The 19,651-nt window shown below is 39.2% G+C and overlaps 1 protein-coding gene across 4 annotated transcripts in view; it reads left to right on the top strand.

The window, feature by feature from the left end:
• ELMO1 (engulfment and cell motility 1) overlaps positions 1-19,651 on the top strand; it is a 308,693-nt gene that overhangs the window by 33,054 nt on the left and 255,988 nt on the right. For 2 of the 4 annotated variants that reach the window (XM_062509803.1, XM_062509813.1), the window contains exon 3: positions 17,635-17,784. In XM_062509803.1, coding sequence (XP_062365787.1) covers positions 17,707-17,784 — 78 coding nt within the window. In that variant the 5' untranslated portion in view covers positions 17,635-17,706. Of the gene's footprint in view, positions 1-17,448; positions 17,785-19,651 lie in introns of those variants that run through there. The other 2 variants (XM_062509822.1, XM_062509795.1) reach the window with 1 other exon arrangement.

Raw genomic sequence — 19,651 nt, 5'->3', positions numbered from 1 at the left:
TCTGGTGAGGAGGTAGAGCACCAGCTTATGAAATCTTGTGGGCACAGGAAACTTCAGCTTTCAGGTATTGCTTTTGAATTCTGTGTAGCTACCCTATTGCTGGGGGAATATTAATGCTCCAGGTATTTCTAGGCATAGGATATTGCAATGTAGTAATAGATCAGATCTAACTTACAAGAATAATACTGAGCAGTGATATTTTTATTAGCAGGACTGTTGAAAACAACCCCGAATTTACAGACCTGTCCTGTGTTCAGGTTGGCTGTTAAGACATGCTAGGTTCACAGATGATCCAAGAGCAAGAGCATGAACTGGTGTGGACTGGCTGAAGCTGTCACAGCTGTTTCGTAGTTGTGTTTCACATTGAATTCCTATAAAACCAAGAAATAGCTATGGCCAGGCAAGATCTGCATGCAAATTTGCTTATCCTACAAAACCAAACCCCATCCTTGGGCTGGAACCAAGAAGATGCCAAGCAATAAAAGACCGTGCAAAGTGTCCCCCTCTCCTTCCACAAACGTTCTCATTCAGTGAGTGTAGATCTATCCTGACATGCAACATCCTGTTCATTGTTTTTATCCTAGGAGTTTCCTGAATGCCCCATGGAAAATGTGGCACACTTTAAAATTTAGAACAAATATCTTCTGAAATGGGCCACAACTAAAAGGATAAAACCTTGTTCTGGATTGTGACTTTAATACAGATTTGCATTCTAGTGAAGAAAGCTGGTCGGTAAAGTGTCTGGAATATAAGATATTGACATGTAAAGCCATGTTCCTTAGATTTGAGAATATTTATGCACAACTTGGAATTTATAAATCTCTGGCCTTTTCAAAGGACTCTTCCTTTTTTCTTGCTATTATTTTAATATTTTTCAAATGCATGTGGCATTTTAGTTGGTTGACAAATTGATATTTATGTACAGTAGCTAAGGCTATGTTACATATGGGATGTAGTATTTTATTGTTTGTTTCAACCCAGTTTTGTGACTTTCAAACTGGAATTCCCATCTAGTCCTTCAAATCTATAAATCCACATTTTTGTGAGAGGTAGTAAGATGGCAATTCTAATGTTTGGTGTGTAAGAGTTTTGTGATGGATTGTTTTCTTCTAACCCCTCTGTTCATACTTACTTTCATAATCTTGGAAAGCAAAAACCTTAATAAATCAAAGTGGGTTAAAGATCAAACACGTGGTTCTATTTTAATAAGGGATAAAGCTGAAAGCTTACTGAGTGTACATTGTTCAGCACTTGTTCTCTGGGGCATATGAATCAGTCCCTTCAGTACTGGTCTGGAAGCATTTCCTTTTGTGGTTACTGTGTATTTTGATTTGAAAAAAATACTTGGTGCATTACTTTTGATGCTTATGCTCATTTGAAAAGTTAGTATTTAAAAAAACCTTAAAAACCAAGCCTTTTGTGGACATGTGAAATTTTGATTTCACAGAGTGAGTTTGCCTGCTTGATTTATATATGTCAGCAGGAAGGGGTTTTGAAAGAAGGTGTATTGAGCCTGAAAGTTTGAGGAAGAGCTCTAATTTGCATGGTTACATCTTGTGTGTCTGGGACATGCTTTCCCAAAGGCTGCAGAGTGAAGTGTGCTTTGAAGACTATTTGATCTGTGAGTGTTGAGGGAGACAGCAGGACATGTGTGTTTCTTCTAGCATTTTCTCATTGCTAGTTGTTAGTATTTGGGACAGTGACCCCTGAAGAGGGTGTAGTCGGAACCTGGTGGAAGAGGGAGAGTCATAAAGAAGAGAATTAGAGAATTTTAGACCCATCATCTCAACCCCCTTGCTGCCATACCTACACAGCAATTCTCCTTTTGGTGTCTCTTTATCAGTATGGTTGAAAGAACCTGCTAAATGAAGAAACCAGCTTCCTTTTTTTAACTTTTAGCCTTCACAAAAGCTACTGTAATTGGCTTCTGCAGAGCATGGGTTGTTTTGATCTTACATTTAATAAAAATACTGGAAGAATGAAATATCAGTCTACACATCTGTATTTCCCAAATTGGCAGTGAAGGTCTCCATGCAGTGAAGGTTTCCCCATGCTTTAAAAGCCTGAAAAGTTCAGGGAGATATTGGTGAGGATTGAAATGCGTCTGTTGCATCTCAGTTGGGATGTACTTTGGCTGAGATGAAAGTTCAGGAGTTAGTACAAAATATCTCCACTTCGAAAAAAATGGTTGGTGTGTGTGAATGTAATCTGTCTGAGGAAATGGAAGATGGCTTGAAGAATGAGTCATGTAAAGGGAAATAAAACATTGTCAGAAAAGAAAAGGAGTAAAAAAAGTCAGAGTTGAGAGAGATGAATAGCACAGCCTAGGCTAAATGTAATATTCTTAGATTTCTTCTATTAATTAATGTCCTGTTTAAAAATAAATAAACAAATATTTCCCCTCTTCATCCTTGTTAAAAATAACATGGTAAAACTCCTGATAGTTGCTATTCTTTCTAAGAGTTGATCATGTGAAAATTTTATGTACTAAAGCAAGGAAAGCGCATTGAAGTCTAATCCATGCTTACTTTAGTGGGTCTTAAAACAGTCATCACTTTACAGTCATACAAGAACAAATGTAAGATCTTAAATACCAATGCTTTTTGTCTCCAGTGACTTTTAATGCACATGTTATAAGTCAATAATTAAAAAATCTAAAAGCAGATCAAGGTCAAATTATGCCTTAGGTAACATTTAATCTAGAAGTGCTTGAAAACACCTTTCAGGGGTATCATTACTATCTTTATCATCTATAAAGAAATGCAATATATTCTTGGAAACTTGAAAATTTAGAGGGCCTCAGTTTGCTGGCAGAGACTTGTAAACCTTCCTTCTCATACACAGCCTGATAGCTGTGCTGAATACATCATGATGTGTGTCAGCTCAAAAGGAAAATGTGCTAAACAAGGCTTTTTACTTCTTAGCTGCTAGAGGAACTGCCAACCTTTGGCATAGTTAAGTTTCTCTTAACAGAAAGTAGCAGTAAATATTATAGGTAACTTGGCTGCTGACATGCAAAGCTACCTTGCTGCCTTCTTCCTTTTAAGATAGGATTCTTCTTTCTTAAATAAGGTTTGTTAGTGAATCAGGGGAAATGGTAACAGATTTAGGAAAATAACTGTTAAAACAGACACCTCCTCAATTTACTGGCAACTGTTCAGCTTGATTTTGTTAGAGATGAAACAGTTCCTGAGAAAATTGGCATCCTTTGTAGCTGTGGGATTTTTAACCTTGCTGTCACGTTATGCATCTTCAAAGCAAGAGGCAGGCATTTTCTTATGTGCCTGTCTCTTTTAACATCTGTATTTTCACTTCAGCAATGAAATTACTAAAAGCAAAGGCATGACAGTAGGGTAGCTAGCAACCATGCATTAATCCCACTGTGTAAAACTACAGAGATTATTTGGATCTAGATTGAGATAACTGACATGACAGGACAGGACTTCCTGTCGTGGGTGTGCTGAAACTAAGGCAGTTGCCAGGAATGGCTGAACCAATGAAACAGATGACAATTATTTCTGAGTAGAGAACAGTTTAAACATTCAGGGCTCTAAAACCAAAGCACAGTGTTTGGCAAAGTCACTTGTATTAAATGATGAAAGCCTGAGTAAAAGGAAGAATATGGTAAAGAGACAAACAGTAGCTGCTTGCTGGGCTGTTTCACAGTATTTGCATTTTCACTGGCTCCACAGACATTTGTGCATGCCTTGGGGATGCTTCACGTAAGGAGAAACAGCTTTATATGTAAAGAAAAATGCCAATGAGATTTCAGACTTGGTCCCTACAGTATGTTCTCTGTGCTCTTTCAGGCTTGGTTTAAATCAAAACAATGGTGATGCTTTTGTTTTGCCTCGGAAAATAGTTCCCCTTGTTGATTTGGTTTAAAATATGTAGTACACCTAGAGTGTATTTGTCATTTTGTTTTGGTAATGAATCTTTTAATTTGGAAGAGTAAGATACTGAAAACACATTGGAAAATAAACACAGCCAGAAAAGAATTTGCTCCTTTCTGTCCCCTCTCAGAATGCATATCTGGGATCCTTGTGAGAAGTCCTGTCTGATGGATAACTACTCTGAAATGCTCAGAAAGAGCACAGACCATTTCCAGCAGACCCCTGGAAAGCTGCATCTTCACTTCTACCTCTCTGGTTTTAATGGAAGGTGTTGTATTGAGTCTAAGGGTGGTTGCAAGAAATTGGTAAGACAGTCTCTACTTTCAGGGCCTTGAGGGCTGGGAAGGGTGCAATACAGGAAGATCTGTGGGAGTAGCCTGCCAAACACATAAATAAATAAGGCAGCTGCCCTTTCTGGGTAATCCGTCAGCATGATTTAGATACAATCTCCTGTAGCCTCTAAATGCCTCTCAACTGCTCTGAGGAAGTGTGGTGCTCCATTTTATACTTGGTGGTTCGAGGCACAGAGAGCCAAAGGGCAAGTACATGGCCACACACCAAGCCTTTGAATAAAAGAAAATTAAACACAAGTGTTCTTGCTTCCAGGTTTAGCATCTTTGTCTTTGAAGCAGAACTCTGTTCAGTTAAACAGTGTGATTGCTGCATGAGGCAGAAAGTTCTCTTTAATTAGTGCTTTGGGGAACAAACTTGGAAGAGATAGGGTCTATTTGCAGGTGAATTTTTAAATGTTATTTTTTTGTGGTCTGTCTCATACTAGCTGCTAATAATTACCTTCTTTCAAGGATACCAAGGTCAAATGAGAATCTGGGGCTCTTGTGTGTCAAGAGGTTTGTTTTGCAAATGCTAGAATACATTTTCTGACTTGTTTATATGGGAGCATTAGACTTTGTCCTGGGCACTGATGCAGAAGATTTACCTATGGATGCTTCTACTTCAGGATTTTTTTTGAGCTCCTTAATTAGAGTTAACGTAATCTTTCCAGCCCTCTCCCCAGTCCTAATCAAAATTGTTGGAATAGTGAGTGAGACCAGCAAGGTAAAAGATGTGGCTGAAATAAATCTTATTCTTTAACACACTGACAAAAGAGTTTGTGAAGGTGGTGTGGCCTGTAGGAATCTTCTCCAGAGTTTGGAGAATGAAACATGTGAAAAGGAAACTTCAAAATGTCTTCAGAAGCATATTTTTTTTCATTCCTCATGTGTACTGTTAAAGGTTTTGCATGGCCAGCTCAAGAGGAAGCAGTTGGAAACTGCATATTGTGGAGAACATGTCACTGTGAGCCCTACGTATATCTTCCAGGCAAGATAGAAGGAAGTCACATCCAGGTCTGACAGAACAGCCAAATCCCTTTTAAGGAGAAGGGGAAAATGGAACCCAAGTCCTGGTCTTCAGAGATGAGGAGTCCGCTTACTTGTTACAGGGCAGGTTGACTGTCAACTTTCGAAATGGAACATCTCCTTCCGGATCACACTCATTACTCCAGATTAACATCTTCAAATGGGCTCTGTCTGTGATGCTGAGAATGCAGCTTGAGGACTGCATCAATGAGAAGAAAATGAAGTATTCTTTCAGCGGAGATGTGCACTGTAGCTTTTTGGAAATCTTGTACTTTCAGTACAACCTGTGAATATTGCTTCATTTTGTGTAAAATTGAGATTGGGTAAGGCTCTGTGCTTGCTCTTGTTGCCATGCTGCCAAACCTGTAAAGCTGTGCTTAGGTCTCCACAGCTGAGTAGAAATGCTTTACAGAGGAGCAGAAAGAGGACTACATTATCTTTTAAAGTGATTGATACCTAAATCATTCTTACTGCTTGAACAGCTGAGATCTAATGATTTTAAATTACTACTGCATTACAGATGAAAAGTGCCACAGAGTTATGTGTTTGGCTTTGTTTCCATGTTGCTGTTTGCACACAAAGGATTTTCCAGCCAGGTGTTAGCCCTCCAGGAAGTTCAAAACGGTCAACTTGAGTAGACAGCTTTATTTGGAAACAGTTTTAACACGTCAAACTGACGTAGACAGTTACCTGAACGGATTTGCCACCCCTCACACCCAAGTGCAATGGCAAAATTTTATTTTGGAGCACTGAAATCTGAAAGCAGGAAGGATAAACAATGGTTTCTCTCATGGAGTACTTGGTGAAGGGGTCTTACTCTGTATTTCTGAAGATACTCTGGCAATCATCAGAGCACTGAAAATGTACTTGAATTTAATCCAAATACTTTAATCTTTTAATGTCTGTTACAATTATAAAGCAGCTAACTGAATTAATGAGACATACTTTAATGAACTTAGTAATTGCATACTTTTACATAATTCTCCTCTATGGAATTGAATCAGCTGTATGCTATGAACTTTGCACAGGTGAAAAAGTTTAAAATTAGCAGGTTATAGTCCTGTATTTCTCTTTGGCCTTACACATTGCTTGCTGTGGTCCTGATGCTTGGCTAGGTGAGTGATGAATGCATTGAAGGGGGTAATCTGTCTGAAAATGTGTCTTTGTTTTTGTTTTGTGGGTTACTGTTTAGATGCTGTCTCTCTGAACTGGTATGCTGGATGGCTGCCAGTGCTGGGATGGGGGGAGGGAGGCAAAGCTATAACACTGGGGAAGCAGACATCAGATTTGCTGTGAAACTGGACTTTGCCATTCAGAGAGCTTTTTGGAGCTGAAAAAATTTATTTTGCTGGAGAATCTAAGGATCTAAGCTCAGGATGTTGTATATGTATTACAATATTTTTAACATGAAATAGTTATAAGCATCCATTTTTTTGGCTACATAACAAGTTAGAGGTATGCATGTTTTATTCAGCAAAATATTATTCTTTTCAGCAAAACATGTCCTTTTGCCTGTTGCTACTAGCGTCTCCCTGTTCTGCAGTTAGCAATTGTAAATTCTTAGCAGGTAAAATGATGGGCAATGACTCCTCTATGGAACCAAGTTGATATTAAATATTTGAGGCACTATTATTTGTTTTTAGGATAATAGAATACAGCATCACACAGCAAGTGCTTGTTCATTTTGGGTGGGTGTTTTGATAGAAGTTGATTGATTTGCAGCATTGTTGGTGACAATTGATGTTATGGCTCCTAGGTAGAAAACTGCCACAAGTCATCTTGTTGAATAATGCAGCTGGAACAGTTCAGTCCTCAGTGCTTGTTGCTTGTCTGGACGCATGTATTGTGGGGAGGTTAAGACTCAGTCCATTTATTAGCCAGTTTGGAAACAATGAGTGTTTTGCTCATTCTTGGCATAACTCTGCATGTTCCCAGTGAGGCTAGAGCAGGAACTTCAACTGAAGTGTGGTAATGGGGAAACACAACACTACTGTCATCAACTTTTGACAGAGTATTAGCCCTAGTAATCTCAGGAGTCTCAGAGAACCTTTGAAATTATAGTTCCTTATGAAATAGAAGATACTTGGAGAAACAGATTATATGTACTACTAAGAAAGTGACTTTTTAATTGATAGTGTCTTTTTATCTGAACAACAAAGTGAACATGTTTCATAGACAAACTAGTATTTTTCATGAGTCAAGTTTCTTCATTAAGGTGTTCCCACATTTTTTCTAATAGTAAGGCAATGGATATTAATAACACCTGTGTATAGCTTCAACTGCGGTTGCTGAAGTGGTGTCTGTCCTCTCCCCCTTCTACCTCCTCTGTTTTTTTTTTTAATAGCCCAGCATGATAGCATAAATTAGATTCAATGGAGGTATAAGTTCACATGTGGATTGTAATTTCTGAGTGAACTCATTACCTGTCTTGCTGTCCCAGCTAAAAGGGAGAGACAGTAAACTTTTCAACTGTTTACTGCTTAAACTTCATGACTCCCTGGAGTTTATGACTCAAACCAATAAAGGATGATATTTGCATCATTCTTTCTTCTTCCCTGGGCCATGCAGATTTTAATGTTGAAAAAAAGTGCAGTAAAATTGTGGGATGACTACAGATTGTACCAGGTACTTGAATGTCATGTATTAGTCTGTAGCACAAACACATTTTAAGGCAGTTTTCTTGTCACAAATAAAGTTCCACCTCGATTGTTAAAATTATAGTTCAAGTTATGGAATACTATTTGAATGGGATACTCTTTGAATCTTGCTCTTGAATGCCAGATGGGAAGAGTTATGGAGATTTTTGTTCCTAAGTTGTAACCAAGGGCTGGTTTTAGTGTGTTGCAAAAATCTTATTTTGGCATAGAAGGCAACCTGCTACAAAAGCAGGTCTTTTTGCTCTTGATGTGAATGCTTACGTATAGAAAAGGCACATTATTGGAACGCAGATGAGCAGGCTATGACTTCAAGAGTGCTAAGAGACAATGTATCAATGTACTTAGAGAATCACAGAATGGTTGCGGCTGGAAGGTCTCCTGGAAGTCACCTGGTCCAGCTGCAGTACTCAAACAGGATCATGTGCTGCTCACAGTTTTGCAGTAGAGAGATGAGTAAGGAATAGTAGCATGTTAAAATACCCAGATGCCTTGTTACTAAGTGTCACATTTAATGCAGTTTACCAGGCTTTATGCAGGACAAATATCCCCTGGAAATGGGCTGGATGAGCAGTGTTAGCAGTGCTAATATCTTGCAGTCAGATTTTTTTCTGGAATGTTTCTTGGAGCCCTCCAAAATACAAACCATTTTCTGGTTGTTTGAACTTGCTTGTTTGAGTTTGCTCTGTTCTTGTGTTCTTTAACATCTTTTCGCTTGTGTCTTACCTTACAGTGACCTTATGGTTAACCTGACTGTATAATTGAAATGACTGTTCAGGTGTGCAAACTCCTCTTGATCTAGAATTATAAACAATGGCCCCAAGGTACATGTCAGTATTGAAAAGGAGCATGATATCTCCTCGGGATGTCGGGATGACCCCAGAACATGGATTCCAGGCCTGCAGGTACACCATCTGAGCAGTACTCAGCAAAGAAGGTTGGCACCAGTGTTAAGGATGGGCAAATGAACAGCAGTTGTTTTGGGGTGTGACTTGTGTCAGTTTGTTCTTTAGTATTTCTGTTTCCAAAGTGGGTTTTATGATGTCTATTAAAACTTTGGCTTAGGCTTGACATTTGATTTAATGCAGAATAGCTCAAATTATTCCACAAATGTTAGCTATAAGCAAAGTCTCTAATATTAACTTTGCCACGCATTTTTTTCCTAAGTGGTCATCACTGTTCTTTCCATATGCTGCCTAGTTTTGCTGAATATCCTTCAGAGAGCCAGCAATGGGAAGTCCACAAGCGTTAAGGACAAGTTATTCTTTGTGACTATGAGAGTGAACTGACAGAGAGCTGGGAACCTGCAGGGGTGGATTCAGAGTCTGTATGGTGCTGGGAAGTCAAAAGCTTGGGGTATTTTGACTGTTATGTGTTTTGATGCACTGCTTGCAGTAAGTATAAGAGAAGCACCTCTGTACATGGGGCTGCTTTCTGATGCAAGATTACTGACAGGTAGTTTATTTCCTTCCCTTGTTTTTTGTTATCTTTTACAGTATCATAGAAGGTTCTGAGTTCGAAGGGACCAGTGGGGATCACTGAGTCCAACTTCTAGCCCTGCACAGGACACCCCAAGAGTCATACCATATGCCCAAGAGCGCTGCTCAAATGCTTCTTATACTCAGACAGGTTTCATGCTGTGGCCACTTCTCTTGGGAGTGTTTTCCAGTGCCCAACCACCCTCTGGGTGAAAAATATTTTCCTGATATTTGACTTAACCCTCCCCTGATTCAGTTTCATGCCATTCTCTTGGGTCCTCTCACTGGTCTCCAGAGAGAAGGGATCACTGCCTGCCCTTCCACTTTCCTTCACAAGGAAGCTGCTGACTGCAGTGAGATCTCCAGGCTAAGAAAGCCAAGTGACCTCAGCTGCTCCTCATATGAATTCCCCTCTAGATCCTTCACCTTCTTCACAGCCCTCCTTTGGATGGCTTCTAGTAGTTTTATGATTCTTCTTATATTGTGGAACTCAAAATTGCGCATCTCTGAAGAGCAGTGTCAGTGCCTGAAAAAAGGCTAGTGTCTTCAAGATTTTTGTGCCCTCCTCAGACTTACAAGTGGTATCCACCCTCTCTTTTGCTGTTTTCTTACCTATAATGGGTGTTAGCCTCTGCTTATGCAGTGTGAAATACCAATATTACTCTTTTCCATAAGATTTTTCTGTGCAGAATGTTTATATTAAAAAATGATGCTGTTTGTTCCAACCTTCAACATCTTGTCTGTGCTGTCAGTTAACTTGGTTGTTTCCTTTAGCATTCACACATCTCTGTTGCTCTCTCTTCCTCCATTTGACTGTTAACTTCCTAGCAGTTCCATTAGTTCCTCTGGATGTATAATAAACATTGATAGGGTAGCAAATTCTCTTTGGTTTTTATACTGCTGCTTCATCTTCCTTCCCGCAGGTTTTCCCCAACTTTTTTAAGGTTTTTCCCCAACTTCATGCTTATCTTCTTGTGTTATCTCCTTTGGGACATAGCCAGTTATCCTTGTTTTGATTCAGCTTCTGCTGTAGTATCATTTTGACTCAAGGTGCTCTTTCTTTATGTCCTTTCTAGCCCCCTGATTTATCCAAATGCCAGGAAAGTATGAGGTACCATAGCCAGATCATGCTAGTATTAAAAAAAGGACTGTGATATTTTTTTATTTTTATCCTTAATTGAGTTTTATTCTAAATTCCCAGTGCTTTTGATGAATTTTCTGGTTTTTTTTCAGCTTGTTTTCAACCAGCCTGTAATAAACTTATTCAATTCTCAGTTTCATGGGACTCCTTTGGAATGTGCTTAATTTAAACATTAAAAAGCATCACTCTTTTACCTGCTCCCCCTCCCCCAAACAAAAAAAAAAGCCTCCATCCTTTCGAGCTGAATATTTTGCATTGCTTTATTTTTTTGTTTCACAGTATCAATGGCCTATTGCATTTCTTCTGCCCTCCAACTTTCTCATGCTAAGCACTTTGATTTTTAACTTACAACTCCTTAAGAACAGTAGGACCACTGGCTGAAATTGAGGTTTTATGTTTTCCACATTACTTCCTTTCTACCTCACAGTTTATGTGAGACTACCCTGAAAGGTGAGAAAAGAAAGCTATATTTAGCTGGATTTTAAGGAATATTTTTTGCTACTTGCTTCAGTTTAGAAACATCTGGAGTCATGCCAAATGACAAGAAAGAGCCCTAAATAAACTGGGCAAGCCCTGAGAAACGGTGAAAAGGTTAGGTAGATTAAGTAACAGTTTGCATTCAGAGTAGCATTTAATTTTATTTCTGTGTTAGATACCTGCCATGGTCTTTAAATTTCCTATGCTAGACAGGTACTCAGCATGGTTGAAAAATCATGCTGTTTTTTGTGAAGCCTTAGATCTTTGACTGCTGGATTGCTATTGGTGTGGGGGGGTTGTGGTGGTACATTTTGGTTTTGTCTACATTTTTAATGATTTTTTTTAAAAATTTATTTATTTATTGGAATTGTCTTTTGAATACTTGAGTTTGATACTTCTGGTCTCTAGTTTGGAGACCTCTGTTATTAATGTCTTTAGTTAACAAACATCTTTATCTGACTGGATGTTATACGTAAGTTAATTAAATTGCCACAGTTTCAAATATAAATTTGAAAAATCAAATCTAAGGGTTTTTTTATCCTCTTACGAGTTACAGACATGTAACTAGAAGTTTCTTAGTAAAAGGAGAATGATCTTCCAAGAAGCAGGGGAGCTCATCTTAAAGAAGTATCTGAATTTTTCTGATAAGCTTCTACATGTGCTTTAAAAGCAAGATCAAACAGCCTTCTTGCTTATATTCTGAGTATATCCAGTCTATCTGTTTTCTTCCACCTTACCTTTTGAAGTACCCTTTAAAGCCTTTTTTTGCTCTCTAGTTTTGAAGAGTGCTCTGTTTTAAAGTGGTCTGGCCTGTCAAACATATTGAAACCTCAACCATATAAAATGCTTCCCCGAAAGAGGAACAAGATGAGTGTGGGTAGAGAAAATACTTGGAATGAAATTGTGAGGACAGGTTATGGCTGTGCTGGGAATGAGATAGGTGATAACCACACAAATATTAGCTGTCTTTCTTGGGCAGCTTTACCAGTGGCAGAAAATGTTCTGTTCTGTATATTTGACACCCATAATCCTAAAATCTCCTCTAATACTAGTTCTCCACGTATTCTGGAGAGGAAGCATGGTGTATTTAAACCTGAAGGGTCCAAAACTCATTTTAACATACTATTAAATATTTAATTCCTGGTCTAATGATGCTTTATAGATCAGCAGGCTTAGGGTTCAGCATCAAAGAAATGTTACTGTTTGGAACTGGATGGAGTGCTCTGAACCATGGAAGTCAGTTGAGGTGGGTCAGGTGTTCCTGCAGTGTTGGTGGCTGCTGCAGAGGGGTAGCACCCCCACCAAGGTTGCCTGCTTTTTGAGACCACTGCCTTTTTCCCATCCCTTACTAGAGTATAGCTCATAACTTCTGTACAGCTTTATCTTCCATCTGTGTCAAAACATCCACAGATTTTATTGATGTGGGTCTGCTGGGCCTTTTACTCCTTCCTGTCTGGTTCAGGAGTGAATAGCACTGAATGCCTAAGAAGGAAGAGGCAGCATGAAAGCCTTTTAATGTACACAAAGCGTACATCCAGCCCCCTGGCTTCTCAGCCCTATTTTAATTTCTTGCAGCGATGGTAGAACATGTTTACAGCTCCTTAGACTCAGCTATTCAGTCATGCAGTTTAACTCCAAAAATAGCTCTCTTGGGGGATATTAATCCAGCATTGGATTATCTTTCTAAAATCATTAATGAGACTTGGTCCCTGAGGGACTTTCCAACTGAACTTGGCATTTAGTTTCTGTTTGCTGGGGCGGCAGGAACAAAGTGGAGGAAGCTGATGAGGTTTGACAAGAAGTGGTTCCTTACATAAGGTGCCAAGCAGAGGGAGCTGTGCCTCTCCTCTGGGCCTGGCCAGGGCTCAGCTCCCTGCCAGCACCCACCTCATCCTGCTTGGTGCTGTTGCACTCACTGCCCTGCTTTCCTATCACCTTCAAGAAATGCCATGCAAAAACCTGCCTGTATGGGGATGGGGTGGCAGGATCTGTGCCAGCTCCAGGTGCTGTATATGCTGCCTTTTATCCAGGCATGAGAAATATATGCTTTCTTAATTTCTCAAGTGCACATGGCATTCCTTCAATCACTTTCTAATAATTAATTTTCTTACTTGAGCTGTTCATGAAATGAGGTGGCCTGCTCTTTGAATTTTACCTTTCTTCTGTAAAAGAAGAAATAAGATGTTCTAGGCTGCTGTTTACATTTATGAGTAGAGCTGCAAGTGACATAGCTCCTATTAGCCTTGCATTTTTCTTCTGCCTGTGGAGTAAGAATGCTCTGATAACTTTTAAGTTACTTAAAGTACTTTGAGATCTTTGTAGAAAGTGCCAATGAAATTGCAAAACAAGTTTGAAAAAAAGGAGTTCCACTGCGAACTAATTTCATACACAAATGAAATCCTGTTTTCCACATACAGTGCATAGGTAGAAGGGGAAAATGCAATATATTTTACTGAAATTTGTGCTGAATGAATCCTTCAGAGCCGAGCAGGTAAATCAAGAGCTTGCATATCTATACTGATGCAGTTTTACATTAAATTTAACATACTTTGATTTCCAACTTAGATGTTTATTACTGTGACTTAGTAGACCACAGGAACTCCTTCATAGTTTGGTTTGGAAATGCATAAATGTACTATATGTGGTAAGAAAAAAATTGCAAAATGGACACTTTAATGGGATAATCTGTCATAGTTCTGCAAAATCATATTGATGGAAGAAAGTATGTTCAAGTGGTAGACATACTTTGGGTGTGGTTTTTTTTCCCCCTTCAAATTATAAAATAATGGGCAGTTGAGCATGTAAATTGCTTAAACATTCTCCAGGTTACATCTCCTTGCATGCATTAGGGAAAACAATGGGAATTTGCCTTCCTTTTAATCTGACCCCCTTTATACACTCATGCCTGCACATGATGTATCCTTCTTGCCTTAAGATTCTGCCTTGAAAATAAATGTCGTAAAAAAGAGTTGGAAAGTTGCTTTTACATGTCAGCGCTTCTCAGATCCCACTGGGAGAGTAAAAGGAATTGTTCTTGAGAAAACTCCATAACTAGAGCCTTCAGCGACATCCTTATCCTTTTCACTGTTTGTCTGCTGCTGGCATTACAAAAAGCAGCTGAAAACAGTTCTAGTTTTTCATTCACATAATGAAAATTGCTTACTAAATTGGAACCATTTCAAACCAGGATTTGTGCCTTCCTTATTTTGCTGGGCAGTGTCTAACACACTGCATACCAAGGGTAATGAATAATAGGTAATTTTGAACTGTCAGCACTGTGGGTTGCAGAATTTTCTTTACAGCCCGACTCTTGGGGTGACAACTAAACATCAATTTTGGCCTAAAGAAAACCCCCCCAAAAATACTTTTTTTTTGACATTGCCATGTAGGTAGAATGAAACTAAATTATCTTTTGTGTGCTGCACTGGATTCATAAGAATGTATATTAGGAAAGGGAAGTTAGCACATTTGACTAGGATGTCCACTGAGAAACAGAAACAAAGTGATGATTTTATATGCTTTTCAGCATTCAGACCACATTGTTATCTTTGAGATGATCTTTTGCTGGGAGAAGTAGAACTACATCCATTTGTATTAGTTAAAGATGTGTCACTTTGCTTTGTGTTTTATGACTGCATAAGCATACATATAGTAATAATTATAATTATGTAGGAGATTTGTGCTAGCCTACATTAAAGCTAATCACAATGAAATTGTCTGCTGAATGCTGTGGCAGACTACTCTTGCACCATGCTTTGAAATGTGCTTCTTTTCCATAGCTGAATTTAAGTTAATCAACTTACCATCAGCTTTCCTTGACTCTTCTTTCTTAAACCTTTCTTCCTGAGTAAGTCAAGATAGCCCACAACTTGATACAGTAAAATGAGGATTAATGCCCTCATATGCATGAGAAAATGGAAGTTTTCTGCAAATTTATTGCTGTGTAATGTTGCTTTACTTTTGTACTTACAGCCAGTGGTCCTGAATCAGTGTTTTTTCTCCATCATTTATTGTGAGCTTTGGAAGGAAGGTATTGGGCCGCAAGTTGCTTCTTCTCAGTCAAAAGAAACTGTGTTTGCTCATGCAATAGGTGGAGTCTATGGTTTTTATAGGTCTCCCCTCTGTCTCTTCAGATATGTGGTTTACAAATGAATTTCTTTTTTTGTTAAAAGTGTAGAAGAAACATGATGGGGGAAAATAAAACTTGAAAATATAGGCTAACTCAACTGAAGCTATCCTCAGTCAAGTTTGTCTGGCAAGAGCTGCTGCTGCTGCTCTTTTTGTGTTGAGGCCAGCAAACTCAGGCTCTGGCTGAAGCTTCCAGCATCCCTCCTGCCAGGGATGGGGTGCCAAGCCAGGGAGTGCAGGGAGTAGCCTTTGGTCAGGCACTGGATGAGTCATTCCCCACTTCAGGGCCGTTTAATTACCAAAACATCAGCAGGCTGAGAGTACCAGGAACTGTGCTGCTGAGGAGGTGGAAAACACCGTGGGAGCAGATGGTGGCAAGGTCTCAGTTTCAATTGATTGTTGAGGTGGATTAACAGCTCATTGCTGCCAAGAAACCTCACTTCTCCCCTATCCCATGTTGTATCACCTCTGAGTAGCTATTTGACTCAAACATGGTAAAAAACAGATGACCAAAAATGCTTTTTTTATTCCTGGTTGCTTGAGCCACTGTGTAGCACAGCAAGGGGACCACTTGTTAGAGATGCAAAGGGTGGGCATTTGATGTTTTGGGGAGAAACTGCGTGAATTTGCATCTGCTGAAGCTCTACAGGATAGAAGACAGCCAAAAGTAAAAGTCTGGTTTTCTCAATGACCAGCAAGCCAGCTACATGCTTTAATTGTGTTTATTCCTGGTTCCTGTAACATCTACCAAATGTAGACAATATCACAGTGTTTCTTAATCATGCTGTTTGGGTTTTCAAGGCACTTCCTGAAATCTACTCTTATTTATAGACCCTCCATGGTCTTATTTACTGCCTGTCGCCTTGCTTTGTGGTGATGTGTGATCCTGTCAGTGTCAGAACTGCCATTGTTGGAAATAAACTGCTGGAGAGTTTAAGTTCATAAATTGCTTTTATATTATATGTTGAGAGCACTGTGTAGAATGTAGCAGGGCTTTCAGAGTCAGAGGAGTGAGCAGACCACAGGTGCACAAGAAAAAAGGAAAGATGGTGACATCCAGGAGACTGGATGGACTCCCACTTATAAAAGTACTCTTATCCCAATAAAGGGATGATTTCACAATTTTGTTCAGACTGGCCTGAGCTCCAGCTTCTGCTGCAGTTGCAGAAAAGTCATTAGACCATGTTAGTTGAAGCAGCAACTGAAGATGGACAAAGCCTTTATTAACCTGTAATTCTTTGTGTCTTTGGATGCCTGGTATACTCAGCCAGCTCTTCCCTTGCCTTAGCTCTTTGAAAGGATATATGTGCAAACACATCTCTGTGCTTTCACCACTTCCTTCTTTTTCTTCTAAGAAGTGGGACTGCACTGCTGGAGATTTCTACAGCTTCTCTTGTTTTATGATACATGATGGCGCTTTGCTGGGTCTCAGCAGAGCATGCAGGATATGTCATGCTTTGTTAAGCTAGCAAAGGAACAACGCAAGCAGGAACCTCCCCATCTACAGAAAGGTGCATGGGCTGCTGTGTCTGTGAACTGTGGAGCTTTGCTACTAGAGGTGTCCTGCCACCACCAAGCTGAGAGATGGGTGCAGAAGCTTTGTTTGCAAGCCCAGAGAGGCAATACACACTCTGATAAACAGTCGTTGCTGTTGTTGTAAGATTACAAATTTTGATGAGTCAGAAGAGACATAACTTCAATTCTGCAATTTGGTTCTTCCCCTTTCTTCTTTCCCTGAAATTCACAGCTCACATTATTTGACATGAGATCCTGTTGATACTCATATTATTGCAGAATTATGACATGTTATGTGGCTGATTATGTCATCACTGTGGATGTATACTACATCCTTGTGTATTCACGTGTCTGAGATGTACCATAAAGAAGTATTATTATGTGGGTATCTCTGGATCCATGAAGTGAGGATGTGTGTGAGTGTGTGTATGTATGTAGAAACTGCTGTGTGTTCTGCCTTCTTCATGACATACTGGTTGCTATAGTGCAGTGATCTATTTGTGAATGCCCAGAAGATCATTGCTATAGTTAAAAGAAACAGTGTTTTCTGGCCATAACTTCCTGGGCAATCTCTTCTCCTGAAGTGCCGGCATTAACAATTCAGTCACATTCTCTGGGACTCCAGGAGTGACACTGTAACAGGCCTTTTCTCTAGTTTGTTGCTTTTCCCCCACCAGCATATTTAATATTTAAAAATAGCTTTTCTATTTAAAACTAATGTATGCCTATTATTCAATGTAAATTTCAGTACTTCAGCCATATTTCTAACAGACTGTTGAGCTGCGCAGTGTGTTGTGGTGCTGTGTCCTGTGTTTGCTCCTGTAATATGTGGCAATATTTTGCTCCTGCACAAACATACACACATACATTTTCATCCACCTGCCCAGCCAGGGGAAATGTAAAAGACTGAAGTGGCAGTGCTGGAGTTCTGCCTGAACTGCTGTAATATTATGTTTTATTTCTTTTTTTTTTTTTTCTCTCCCCCTGCAGGTGTGAATAAGAGAGGCTCTCTGCAGTATTTAGTGTCCAGTTGTACTGGCTCCGAAGAACAGAAGTGTCGCAATGCCCCCTCCTGCTGATATAGTGAAGGTGGCAATTGAATGGCCAGGTGCCTTCCCCAAGTTAATGGAAATAGATCAAGTAAGTGCCTGTGTACCTGTGCTCAGCTGGCCCTGCTTATGAATAAGTTCTCTGTGTGTTTTTCTCTGCATTTGTGTTTACTTCAGTGCATGTGCATTTTTTTATTAATATATACAGGGTAGAAAGTGTTTTTTATAAGGGGTGTAACCCTCTTCCTCTCTTACTGCTACGGTTTTTGATGTCTTTAGCTGGTTTCTTAATTTGCTTTTCCTTTCTGAACAGCTGCTTGAATAAGGCATTTATTATTTGTGTGACCCACTTAACACTTTCGTGCCTTGGTTTGTTCAACTGTAAAATTGTGGTAGGGTGGAAAGTCTTCAAATTTCTAGTCAGTGCTTTGCATTTGGAGTAAAATCATATTGAATGGCTGCAGAAAATGCAGATTTTAGAACTTAAGTAGTGGTACATTGTGAGCAAGAGGATCTTTGCTCTGTTTAGGAATCTCAGGGGTTGTTTTGTTTGGTTAATTCTGAAGCAATGGCCCTATGGATGGATTGGAGTCAGCGTACAGAAGTTAACAAATTTAAAATTATGAATTAAAATTTTTTTTAGGAAATTGTGGTGGGGGAAAACAGACAAAAACAAGTTATACAAGGGCCATGTTTTATATCCTGGACTTCTCTGAGATTGATTTTATGGCCCATGTATTAATATTAAAAGCAACCTCTTTAATACTTAACATTTTGAAATCCTGCAGTATGATGCCTGATTAGAATTATTATTACTTTTGTAAATAGCATTCAGAGTGAAGAAAAGCATTTTATAATGTGCTTTAGACCCTGGTGTGTCTGGGGACTCAGTATGTTATAAAGGTCTATTGGAGAGGAGAGCATTTGAATTCACGCTGAAAATGTATTACTGAAAGGGGTTAGTAATTTCTCCATGCAGTGCAATGAGTTTCACTTGTAGTTAACCCTTTTGTTACACATGCCTGGGAAATTCCTGTGTGAAATTTGAAGAAATGTGGTACTAGATGGTGGCTGGAACTGCAGCAGTATGATTTTTAAGCATTCTGAAAGTCCCCTTAAAAGAAAAGACAGTTCCCAAATGAAATCAAACTTTGTAGATTGGGTTTTTTTTTTTGACCTGCCAAGCTTTTCTGCTTTCATTTGCTGAAATTTTTCAGTAAGTATAGAAATCTTTTGCCTTCTGGAGTGAAGAATGTTTTACTTTTTTCTTCTTATATAACAAATGGAAGACACTGCAGACTGTTCAGCGAAAGATGCATGTTAGTCATGATAAACCAAGCACAGTGGGGACAAAACTGAAAAAATATTACAAAGTCTCCTTTCAAACAGCAGTAAAATAATATGAAAGTGCTATGATTTAATTCACAAAAAGCTTAAAGTAACTCTCAAAAAACACTCATACCTTATCTGCAATATTATCTTACTTTCCTTGATTTTAATTTTATAATGTAAGATTTGAAGGAGACAAGAAAGACCAAAGCTGAATTATATTGGGAAAAACTCCTCAGACACAGCCTGCCAAGTTATCTGCAAGCTTCTTCAAGCCACTTTATGGGTAGGAGGAGGAAGAAGAGGGAAAGTAAGGCCAAAGGGGAGAAGACTTAACAGCATCCTGTGCCTGATGAAGAGAGAAATGGAAATGAGGGAATGAAGTTTGAGAGTTTCATCCCTCCCCTTTCTGACATGGAAAGATCGGAAAGAACATCCTTCTACCCATGCACACAAACACTCATATTTACCTTTTTCAGGGTTGGGAGCAATGTGAGAAGGAACCTTGAAAATAGGGTGATACAAATAGCTCTGCCTTTGATTCACTTAGTGTTAACTTTTCCTCAATACATTTCCTTTAAAGCAGCTATTCAGTAGAACAGCTGTAGTGGGGGAGATGATTCATCCCT

The sequence above is a fragment of the Cinclus cinclus genome, chromosome 1 (genome assembly GCF_963662255.1).
Source record: "Cinclus cinclus chromosome 1, bCinCin1.1, whole genome shotgun sequence".
Lineage (NCBI taxonomy): Eukaryota > Metazoa > Chordata > Aves > Passeriformes > Cinclidae > Cinclus > Cinclus cinclus.
Note: the sequence above shows the minus strand (reverse complement) of the source record. Positions and strands in the feature narration are given on the sequence as shown.